The 12,234-nt window shown below is 40.6% G+C and overlaps 1 protein-coding gene across 1 annotated transcript in view; it reads left to right on the forward strand.

Annotated features, from left to right (window-relative positions):
- NUFIP2 (nuclear FMR1 interacting protein 2) overlaps positions 1-10,293 on the forward strand; it is a 28,891-nt gene extending 18,598 nt beyond the window's left edge. The window contains exons 3-4 of the mRNA XM_044993463.1: positions 991-1,023; positions 1,779-10,293. Coding sequence (XP_044849398.1) covers positions 991-1,023; positions 1,779-1,831 — 86 coding nt within the window. The 3' untranslated portion in view covers positions 1,832-10,293. The remainder of the gene's footprint in view (positions 1-990; positions 1,024-1,778) is intronic.
- The last annotated feature ends 1,941 nt before the right edge of the window (positions 10,294-12,234 follow it).

The following is a 12,234-nucleotide window of genomic DNA, read 5'->3' on the forward strand; positions in this document are numbered from 1 at the left end:
AATAACCCTGTTTCTTTTCAAGAGGACTCAAGATCTGTTATGAAATACAGTTTGGCTTCCTTAGAGAAGTCGCATTTTGTTCCTGTTGGTACCCTGCATGTGAATTTGTGTAGGGGAGACTCATTTAAAAGCACCGTCACTGTATGTCTTTTGTTGGGGTTAGGTAAATAGAAAATGTGCGTTCTGTTAGTGAGCATTTGTTTAAATTGGCTCCAGGATGCTTTTATAACGAAAGCTATATGTTGAGCAAGTAGCTTGGCAAGCTCTTTGGTATTTCTGTGCATACTTTTTCTCTCAGGCCTGGTCTTCACTAGAAAATGGAGGCATTTTAACTACATTGTTTAGAGGTGTGGAAAAAGTCACACCCCTGAGTAGCACAGTTAAACCAACCTAGCCCCCAGTGTAGACAGTGCTAGGTCAACAGAAGAGTTCTTGCAGCCACTTAGCGCTCACTTCTCAGGGAGGTGGGTTTCCTACCTTGCAGAAATGCTTCTTACTGGTTTCATGGTGATCTTAGTCCAATACCATTATGTATGCCATGCTTCAGCAGGTCTGTGCTGTGAACCAGGAGACACTTTTTCAGGCAGTTTTAATTTCACATGCTATAACTGTCTACTCATAAAAATCAGCACTTCAGGCTACTTGTAACGGTTGAAATAGTTGCTTCTGTATTCTTGTCTGTATAGTAAATCTTGAGCTGGGTAGTGATTTGTAAGGCTGGGAAGTGGCAAGTGACTCATTTTGTTTCTGATGCGAAGTTGGCTGTCTGACTTCTGAGGCTGTATTGCAGCTGCTTCTAGGCCTCTTATTACCACGTCATTCAGGCCTGATTCCCCTCTGTTGCACCACTTCAACCTAAATTTCCCCTTTAATTCAGTGCAGCAGTTATAGTATAGTGCTAAGCCTGAAAAGGAAAGCGTGTCCTGAAGCTTCACTGACTTTGCTGTAGTGCTGCAGAACACTAATTCTTTGTCTCTTTTGCCTTCACAGAAATGGAATCTGTTTGGAATTTGCAAAAGCAAGGTAAGAGTTTCAAAAAATGAAACGGTGACACTAGTAACAATGAGATGTTACATTAAACCAAGAGAGCTTAAGAGCTGAGCATGTTGAAGCAGTGTCCTGAACAAAAGCAGGCAGTGGGTGAGGTGTCTGGGGCTTGTCTTCTAAAGGTGCTGACCGCTGTCAGCTCCTCGTGACGCTGGCTGAAGACGTGGGTGCTCAGAAGTGACAATCAGGACTGTCAGCCCCATCGTGAAATGTAAAAAACAAAAATCAGGCTAGGTCTGATGACGCCTGTAATTTTGTAATTGCTGGTGTCAAACTTCACCCAAATATCAACCTTAAACTTTCCTGGGTATCCAGATTTCAGCTGTGAAAATGAAGTTTCTTTTCATTTGTGGGAAGAACGCTAAATGAAGATCTTTGTACTTTTTGCCGTATTACTGCACTGATCTAATGCTGGGCGCGAGCACTCATCTAACTGACTCCACACAGGCTCTTGAATACATTGGCTGGAGGTGCTGTTGCTGGGAGTCCACTGGAACGCTGCACAGCTCTTTTGTATAGAGGAAGTAGATCACTGACCTGTCAGCAAAGAGGAAACTGCCTTTTTAAAATTGTGGCAGTTCAGTGAGGGGGGGGGGGGAAAAGCGGGTTTTAACAATTAGCTAAGTTGTTTTGCTGGTTTGTGGGTCTCTGGCCCACGAATATTTTCTGCTTCAGAACCTGAACACAATTTGTTTAATTTGTTTAAAGCTGAATTTAATTTTTCCTTTCAGATCCCAAAAGGATAATCACTTACGATGAAGCCATGGAATGTCCAGATCAATGAAGGTAGCAGGACAAGACTGCCTGTTACAACCTTTCTGCAGCGTGATGCTGTTCACAGGGGACAAAAGGCTTTTTATGCGCCTTCTAAATCTTCAGTGCAGCAGAGGAACCATAACTAGAATCACAGGATAATATATACAAATTATATATAGTTATTTAAAAAATGGCGACTGAAAGTAATTAGACTTCTTAAGGAATCTGAAAATTTATTTCAACAGACTTCACACGTGATTATTTAATCTCCGGTACTGAATAGGGTTTTTTAGTTTTATTTTTTGTTTTTGTTTAAAGAGCGAATGCAAATGATTAACGAATACAGACTCAGTTCACAAGCCTGGTTCTAAAGTTCCTGCTGTCATCAACGTGGGCAACAGTGACCGTTGGAGAGGCATTTCCACTTTACAAGGTTTCTGTTTCTTGTTCTGTGACTGTAGTGATACACTAATCACAGGGAAATTGGGATGTTTCACCATCCTTCATCTCCCCTTCCCCTCCACCTCCTTTTTGTTTTATTTTGTTTTACTTTGAACCCTGTGCGAATGCTGGTGAAACGCCTTGAAGTTTGCAGGGTTTCCTTTTTTCCAGAGAATATAATCTGCATGTCTTGCCAGGAGTCAAACAGCCCATCAGGTGCTGAGAAAATTGTCTTAAAGCATCGTTCTTCTGGGGGGAAGATTGTAATTCTGCAGTACTGGGATACACGTTGGTTTTACAGAGTTGACAAAACTCCGGTTACATTTTGGACTATTACAACTGAAGCGCTCTTTCACGAGTGTCATTTTAAAAGACAACATGCAAAACAAGCAATTGGTTTAGGCATTTAATATGGAAAAAACCCTGTTCCCACACTTTTATGCCATTGTATCACTGGGAGCAAAAAAAAAATATATATAAATACACATATATATATCTCCTGCTATCAAATGTAGGTGCTTCATATTTGCTCTGTCTGTCTCAACACTAAATGTGCTTTTTTCCTGTTTTCACTGAAAACCTGAAGAGAAATTGTTCTGCTAACTTTCACCCTTCTTCAATAATTTTTTTCTCTTTAGAAATAAGTTCTAAAAAAAAGAAAAAAAAAAGAAAACAAAAAAAAAAAGAAAAGGAAAAAGGAAAAAAGAGAAAAAAAAACCTATGGGAATCGTAACCCTTTTCCATTTGTCCCTGAAAGCAATGGGTGAGGGAATACTGTCCCGGCCATTGGAAATATTCTTTTATATTTTAATGCAGTCTGTGTATTTCTGAGCTCTTTTGCTGCTTCTCATTATAGCTCTATTAAAATATATTTTATTACAAGAGCAAAATGGGGGGTGGGGTAGGAATGAAAATTTAAAAAAATCAAAACAAAGGAAAGCTTTCTGGCAATAGCAGAGAAGGCGGAAGAGTGCAGGCTCCAATTGTGTAATCCATACTGTTGCGCTGCAGCTTGTGTGAAGCATGTTAAAAATGTGTTGGGGGTTGGTTTTTTTGGTTTGTGTGTGTTTGTTTTTTTTTGTTGTTTGTTTTTTTTTGTAGGTGCAAAATTCCTGGGGTCCAATGTAAGACTGATCAGTTAATCATTAGTGAAACAAAACAAGTTTTCTGGCCTGTCCAAATTCCATACAGACACAACGCTTAAATATTCTTGTATGTTCACAGCTGAGTGTAGGCTAAAATATTTGGGCATTTAGATTGACAGGAGTTAGCATCTGGTAAAATCAGACTGGATCCCATGGGGTATTAGGGGACAGAAATAACCCCATTACTTTTGCCTACTCTTTGTGCTTAGATGTATCTACTCTTTTTTTAATGAAAATAATTAGGTATGTAGCATGTGTTGTTTTTTTTTTTTTCTTTTTTTAATTGTTTCATGCTTTTATTGAGGTTTGTTCCTGAATGAAGCTCTCAGGTTCATAGTGGGACAAAGAAACTTTAATTTTTCCTGTACCTTTTTAAAATTGTTCGCTTTCTGCCATGCTTAGTTTTAAAAGTATAACTGTGGATTGCCTACTCCATTTTATCAGTCCAGGTTCAGAAACTTGTGGTTGGCCAGTTGCGGAATAGTTCTATTTCACCTATAAACTGTATCACCTTTACAGGTGTTTGTAACTTTCAAATGTACAATATGTTTACAGATGTGCCCTGCATCTAGTCCTCCCACGTTCCTATTTTTTAATTCTGTTAAGTCTCCTGACTGCTTGCCAAAAGTTGGAATCGCTGTCAGTTTCTCTGTGAAAGAGAACTGATGATGCATTCTTGAGCTTTAAAGTGTTGAACAAACTGGAAAATATGACTTAAAAGTTGAGGCGAAAAATGTTTGTTTGGTTTTTTAAAAAAATCTTTCAGGTCAATAGCAAAGTCTCTAGTTTGTTTTACAGGCTTTAAAGTTCCGCTGTATATTTATTTGCCTTGTGTAATCACTTGCCGCCTTAAGGGCTGGATTCCATATAAAAAAGCCGTTTTGCTTGCATGGGGTATAAAGCTGTGCTCCCCACAACATCTGCTTTTGGGGCTGGTGTGAGGCAGGAGCAGAATAGCAATATCTTTTAAATGGAATCTGACCCTTAGAGTTTAGAAATGTGTCTTAGTCTTGCTGAGTATTGAGGAAACTCACCTTAGCTAATCCAGTGCATCTTTCAAATAATGAAATAAGTTCTCAAAAGAAACAGAATAAAATAATCTCTAAATGTTTGTTCCCCCGGCTTTTACTCACATCTTGCCCCTTCCCTAGGCCCATTGGTATTTGACACAGAAACACCTTCTACAGTTCTCTCCATTGTGTTTCTGAGCATCTCATCTCTTAAAATATTTCACCATCTGCCTCCTCCACTCGAAAGCTCCATTGGTTGTACCATTGGCTTTAAGCAGTTAGGAAATTCTCTTTCTGAGAGCCCTGTAGTTCCAGCTTGCTAACACAGGCAGTATTTCTGGGCAACAGAAACTTTGGATAAACTTTATTGCCTAGGGACAGGCAGGACCATGGAATAAACTTCCTTTGTGCTGGTTTGTAACACTTAACCCTCTCTGTGTCTGCAGTCTTTCTCCTTAAGTCCTCACACAATTCTTTACTGAGCACTTATTAAAAAAAATCTTAAGAGTTAATCTGTTTTCTGATTATTTTTGTGTAAATTTATAAAAACAAATTCAGCTGTGACTAACTTAGTCCATTTAAACAATGCTATTGTGTTACTGATAGATCTCTTGAATTTTCGTTGGACTCAGAGTATTAGTACTGTAGCATAAACCAAATACAGCCTAGAAAAGGTGCCACCGTCTCCTGTTCTGGGGACTGAATACGGTGTGGGGGTGCATGCAGGGAGGTGGGACGTGAAGACTAGGAACTGAATGAATGTGTGTGCAAGCGTTTTATTCCTGTTTGCAGAACAAACTTTGTATTTATTTTTGTGCCATTTGTTTTTATTACACTGAGTAAAATAAGTTTAAAACAAAACCCTAAAATACATGTAGTATTGGAAAGTGGCACTAAGAATGAAATCATGATCTATTTTTTTTAATAGCTATGAAGATACTAATTCAGGTTAAAGGCTTCTTTTAACTTTCTCTTTTGATTGTAGGCCCTATGAGTCAACCTACTCCTTACCCCTCCCCCTTCCCTTACCAAGTGAAGTTTTATATTTATTTGACTATTCCAGCACAAGAGGGGTGTGTGTGTGTGCGTGGGTGCGCGCGCGCACATGTGTCCTCTTCCTTCCTCCTGACTAAAATCTGAACCCCACCGCCACCACCACCTCTCTCCTTTCCTCATCCCTCTAGTGGCAGGTTTCGTTGGGGTATTAGCTGTAATGTGTCTTGCACAAATGAAACCTGAATGTGTACCAAAATAAACACGTGGCTATTTCTCTTTGGTGGACTGAGGTGTGTTTTTTGTCCACTCCAAGGAATGGCTTAACAGTTGCCCTGTGTTTTCCCCTTCCCTCCTGTGATGGAGATGTCGGTCCTTTCATTCAGACAGCATTGGCCTCTGTGCTCTCCTCATCTGGTATCCCATCAGACTGACGGCTGTGGTTACTCTCAAGTTTTTGATTTTGTATTTGATTTAAAAAAAAAAAAAAGTCCCAGCTCAGTCATTTGGGGACCCTGATTACAGCTGCAGAAGCCAGTTGCCTAGCAGATCTGGTGTGCACCTTTGAGAACTACCTGTGTAGTGTAGATGGCTTCTGGTTTGTCACTAACCCATTTTGAACCATAAATCTGACTGTTTGCCGCCTTTAATTGCTGCAAATTTCTTTTCAATATGGAAAAGACAAATTTAACCGCAAAATGGAACTGTCATGTACTCAACGGCTGGGGAAGGGGACTAGAGAGAGCAGGCCATTTCAGTCAAAACAAAAATCACTTTCTGCTTTGAGAAAATAACTTCAGAGAGATGGAAATTGTCCTCTCTAACTTTCATAGGCAATTAGTGTTTTTTCTACCACTCCTTTCAAAGACCAGGATTTTGATGCAAATGCACCTTCCTCGTTAACAGCTGCTAAAAGGTGGTGGTGGTAGTAGAAACATTTCTTGATGGTAGCATGGCAGAAAGTTGTTACATGCATAATTATTGCAGGACAACTTGTACGTGGCTAATAGTGTCTCTGTGTGTTAAGGTCTTGCTCTTTCTGGTAATAGCATTTTCAATAACTTGCTCCAGTGTCCGGTGCTTTCAGTAATCCTATCACTCGGATGTTTTTGTACATGTTTAGTGTTCACTTTCATTACCGAGGCTGTTTACAAGGGAGGAGGTGAATGGCGTTAGGAGAGGAGAGAGCAAGGCTAAATATGATTCAAGCTGCTACAAGAGTTTTTGTGCACAAGGCAAGATTCACTTGATGATTACAAGAACTTCGCTAACCAGTGTGGTGTGGCTGAAGCAGGGAATGGTGGGGGAGTGGATAGAAATCCTGGCTTTTGGCACCATAGGGTTAATGAAAGTATGCCTACCCATGTGAAAAAGTGAAACCAGTTGAGAACCATGAATCTGGACTGATCCAAAGGATTGGAAGATCTCCGGCTCCTCTACAGACACGCTGCATTACAGAGCTTCAAAAATTTGCCCAATTTGTATTACATCAGCAGGGTAAAGCTGGCTTCCTTATATCCTGTCTAAAGTCCTCAAAGTTGTATAACTTAGCACCATGACACTAGAGGTAGTGGATGTCTGAGGCAGCACAGGAGTGTTGTATTGCATGACCTTGTGTTCAGAGTATAATTCCTCGGTGATGCGCTGCTAGGATTGTTGGGTTGCTGTTGTGAAATGGAAATCTCATTAAAGGAACAGAAGTCATAGCTTTGCTTTCACTGGGGGATACTGAGTTGTATTTATCATTGACTGTTAATCAGAAAACTTCACTTGTATCCAGAGTTCTAAAGCCATTTTGTAACATAGCAGTATCCCTTTTCTACAGCCTTATTAAGTTTAGTAGCTTTTTTAAAAAAAAAATTTCAATTTCTTTCTGTGGTATGAGCATTGTATACTGCGAACATATGGACGTTCAGCAAATCTCAAACTTGCAGTTTTTCCTTAAAAACTGTCTGCTTTCCATACAGTCTTTCCTCAGGTGCTAAATAAGGGTTCCAAAAAAATTGATACTGCTTTAGGAGTTTCTGCTTTATTCCTAAAATACCTATTTTTTTGCTTAGGTGTTATAAAGATTCAGTATTTTAACAAGAATGTTTTTGTTTTAATATGTAAATAAGAATATGCTTCTTTAGTTTGGGTTTTATCCCGTTTGGGCCTATGTTAGTCTCCTTTATCCTTTTGAGAAGGACTTTCTTGTGACCTTGAAGACATTTCATTAAGTGTTGCGTTTAAGAATGAATCTACAATTGTTCACGTCTTGGATTAATGCTACTGCTGCTATCAGTAACTCTGAAAATCAAGAATGTGATGCACTTTTTACATGACCATATAGTTCTTCTAAGGACGGTTTGACCCCTCCTGTAAAACAGCCACTAATTCTGAGGGTAACCTAGAAACTGAAATAACAGGGTTTGGAAGATGAGCGTAACTAATTTTGGTGCTGAACCATCTATGAGGATTACTATGCAATGCAAGCAAAAGAAAACTTAACTTCAAAGAACACTGTGTCTCATCCCTCCGTCAGACTGCTATTGGAAAGGTGGTGCAAATGCCTGAGATGTCACTTTCTCTTCCTTTTTGGCTGGAACAGGGAATACAGCTAAGAGTAACCTTAGGTCAAAGAAATCTAGCTGAAGCATGTTCTGTTTTGTAGCCATGTAGATCTTTGGAAGGAAAATGCTGATGGCTGCAAAATCATGGTTTTAATGCTTAATCTCAATGTGAAATTTATGGCGAGGATTAACCAGCAGTATTATTAAATCATCTGACCTCCCTAGCCAATTGCAGCTCTGCTTTCCCAAAGTTGTGAAACTCTTATTTTTGCCTGGTGTCTTCTCTGGCTGCTCTCAGGCTGATTGGGGGAGGGGAGGGGGAGAGCCCAGCTGGCATCTGAGGTTAGCTGTCTTTTCCCATATTCCACTAGTGCAGCGAGACCTTGAGATTGGGGTCTTTGCTTTGTTTAGCAACAGAACAAAAATGTGAATGATTACAAATAAATGAAGGCATACGGGTTCGTGAGAAGGAGCGTGTCTCTGGTATAATGGCACTGGCTCGTTTGACATAGACGCCCCAGAGCTATTCACCTTTGTGGTTCTCAGCCAGATCACTCACAAGCCATGCACTCCTGTTCCGCAGGAGAGCTTGCATGCCGTTAAGTGAGAGATTGCTGGAGGAACAAAAGGGAATTTACTTGATCTTTCTGTTGTAGACAACTTTTTTTTTTAAGTGGGTAGAAATTTTTGTAGGGTGAGAAGAATTGAGGGGGTCTGAAATTGTATGTGACTTGTTTCAGAAGCATGATCAAACTGCAATATGGTAGGTAAATATAGAGCAGAGTCTTCTGCCTCCTTCATTAGCTTCTCAGCACCGTATTTTTTTGTTGACCGGTGTTTGCTTTTTAATATAACGTGCCTTGCATGCCTATTGAATTTTAAAAAAATAATAATTCAAATTGTCAAACTCTCACCAGTGATTTGTTGTGGAGTTTTTCATTGTAATTCTGGGCTTCTCACCCCCTTGTATAGCATAACGAACTCCCCCTTCTGCAATCTGGGATTGGCTATAGTTCTCAGTAATGAGCTGGATCAGCTGTCAAAACGAGGGCATAATCTTAAATTGACTCTGAATAGTGGCTGTTTTACAGGCTTGGGGAGAAATTCAAATCCTATGATATGGCACCTTTCCTATCTGAACGTGACCCATATTTGTGTGTGTTTAAAGGAATCCTGGCTTGCTGTTCTTCCCCTATTAGCAAAAGAAGGTGTTGTAATGCTTTGTCTGCAGAACTGGAAGGTCTGGAATCAACTACACTCTGGAATTCAGGTTTTCTGCAGAAGCTGAAAATTCCATTTACTGGGCAGGATTTTCCTCCCATTTTTCCCCCCCCTTTAAGTTTTGTAAAGGAAAAAAGAAAATGCACCTTGCTTAAAATAAAAAGAAATGCTTGTTTGCAACCATTGACTCAGAATATTAAACTGTGCAATTCTTGTTTTCTCCATTTCTGCAGCTCTCTAGATTCAGTCTCCCCAAAGTGATTTTTTTTCTGTTTTAAGACTCTCTCTCTCTGTATTTCTGCCACTGTAAATGTGAAAGCTTGCTTGCATTACTTTTTAGAAATGCATTTTGCACACTCGGGTTTCGCTGAAGCTCCGTGAAAAGGTTAGTCCTAAGCAGATGAATAAAGCTATGCACATGTTTTGAAAGTTTAATTTGTGTCTCATTACCAGAAGTGACTTATCTGTTCTTGTTTGCATTCCTGTGCTATCATTGCATACGTTGGCTTTCCCATCTCTGAGAACGATGGCAGTTCTGTGCTATCAGTCCACTAGCAGAAAACTGGTGCTTCTTTTAGTAGCCTGAAGCGGGGGAAGGGGTTGTTTTAAAAGCCTAATTTAGAGATTTAAGTAGGAGGGAGAAGGGTGTGGTGTGTCATTTTGCTGGATATATCCCTTGGTCTCATTGAGCGAATGTGTCCTTTCTGTTAAAGACATGACTGGAGGGTGTTACCTCCAGACTAGCTGAGAAATTGCAGTGGGGAAAGGCTGATCAGTTTACACTTGCTGCTTTTCAATCCCATTTGAAAGGACAGCCCTGATTATGGGGTGTTAACTTGAAACTAGTTGAACAACCCATTTGCTTAGATAAGTGTGGGGTGGACTAATTGTAAGCTGTGTAGAGGGAAAACAACTTAAACCCGTTGAGTCTTTGCCCATAGTGCAAGGCCAGAGACAGGCTCAGCTGTTCTAATTGCTGCAGAATGCGTGCAGTAAATGGGGGACATTGACCACATTGAAGCTGATGGCAAAAATCCCTTTGATCTCCAGGAAGCCAAGATTTTTGCCCTGTGTCTTTACTTCTGTTTATGCAGATGTGTGGCTGTGCTACATTGGTTTGATTGAACCATCCTTCTGTGATCTAGCCCAAGCCCTTGGTGTGTAGGAGTGGCTGGATTTCATGTTAGAGACCGTATCCCAAACACCTTTCTTCCGTGTGCTCCCTTAGCTGTGGCTGAATTTGTACTCATTTTACAGGAGCTTTTTTCTGTACAGAACAGGGCTGCTTTTCTATCTGTCACACGTGTACTTACTGCCTTCAGTGGCTCAGGCACCAAGCGGCTTGGAGGCTCTCAACATGTTTACTTAGGGGAATATAAAACCACAATCCCTCCTGACTATTTCAGTGTTAATGGCACTTTGAAACTCAACTGCATACTACAGAGCCAGACAGTTGGTCTCATACATGTGGTCTCGTGGCAGAACTGCAGGAGCACAGCAGGCGGTGTCTTGCATGGATAACAGCCTGCGCGCGTATATCTGCCAATCGTTCTTATTTCTTTTCAGTTTCCTGGTATGTATTTTAAAATCACAGCAGATCCGGTCTTACCTGCTGAGGAGCTGAATCACCTCTTCATGTCTAAGAGGGGTAGCCCCTCTCTGTTACCGGTGGGGTAGCTACGTACTACCACACACAATGTTAAAGGTAGCTGTTTTCTTGTCCCCTTCCCAATAATTTGAAATAGGCTAAAATATTGTGTACCCCGTTACAAACGTAGACATTTTCCAGATTGTGGGAGGAGTGGCTAGAGCATTAGTGTAATGCGTAAATACCTGCTGTAGCTGTATCTAGTGCAGGCTGTTAGTGATGTCACAGAATGTAAGGGTAGATACTGTCCATGAGCTGTAATGGCAGAATAGATCTTTACTGAAGATGTCATACTTCACACTTTAAATGTTTAAAAAGTTACCTTAATTTCATTTATTCTATATTGCACCAACTGGTCTTCAAAAGTTACCCAAATTTACTACTTTATCAGGAAGAAAACAGAAAATTGTGTAGCTCAAATACATTGACAGACAATAAGTGATGTAAATTGTTGAATAAAAGTTTTAAAATTTGTAGCTGTCTGCGTGTCTTTCTCATTCTCTCTTACAAGGTTCCTTTAACACAACTTCTGGGGCTGGTTACTTGAGTTTTACTCTTGTGCATTATCAGGCAGTGACAAAATGCAACATTGCAGCAATTTTCATAACACTTTATTAGAGAGCCCTTGACATGAAGGTAGTGGGTCTGTGGATGTAAGCGCAGAACAGAGTATAGAGTTGTCCATTACAGAGCTGCCCTGGTGGGTTAGTGCAAGTGTATCCAGCTGCTACCCAAATAATATCGATTCAGAGATTCCAAGGCCAGAAGGGACCACTGTGCTCATCCTGTCTGCCTTCCTGTATAGCACAAGCCAGAGAACGTCCCCAACATAATTCCTAGAGCAGAGCTTTTAGAAAAACATCCAATCTTGACTTCATTGTCAGTGATGGAGCACCCTTGGTAAATTGTTCCAATGGTTAATTCCTTACTGTTAAAAATCTTCACCTTATTTCAGATCTGAATTTCTTGCTTCAGCTTCCAGCCATTGGATCGTGTTATACTTCTCTTTGCTAGATTGCAGAGCCCAGTGTTGACTCTGTTCCCCAAGTCAGTACTTAGACTGGGATCAAGTCACCCTGAACCTTCTCTTTAAGTTAATAGCTTGAGCTCTTTGAGTATCGCTCTAAGGCGTGTTTTCTAATCCTTTTAATCATTCTCATGGCTCCTCTCTGAACCCTCTCCAGTGTATCACCATCCTTCTGGAACGGTGGACACCAGAACTGGGCAAAGGATCCCAGTAGTGGCTGCATCTGTGCCAGAGGTAAAATAACTTCTCTGCTCCTGCGCCATTTCCTCATTTATGCATCCAAGGATCGCGTTAGCTCTTTTGGCCACAGCATCACACTTGGGAGCTTATGCTCAGCTGATGCTGAGGATAGAATTCCCCATGCTATAAGTACGGCCTGCCGCCTCTGTTCCTA

Source organism: Mauremys mutica, chromosome 19 (assembly GCF_020497125.1).
Source record: "Mauremys mutica isolate MM-2020 ecotype Southern chromosome 19, ASM2049712v1, whole genome shotgun sequence".
NCBI classification, from domain to species: Eukaryota; Metazoa; Chordata; order Testudines; family Geoemydidae; genus Mauremys; species Mauremys mutica.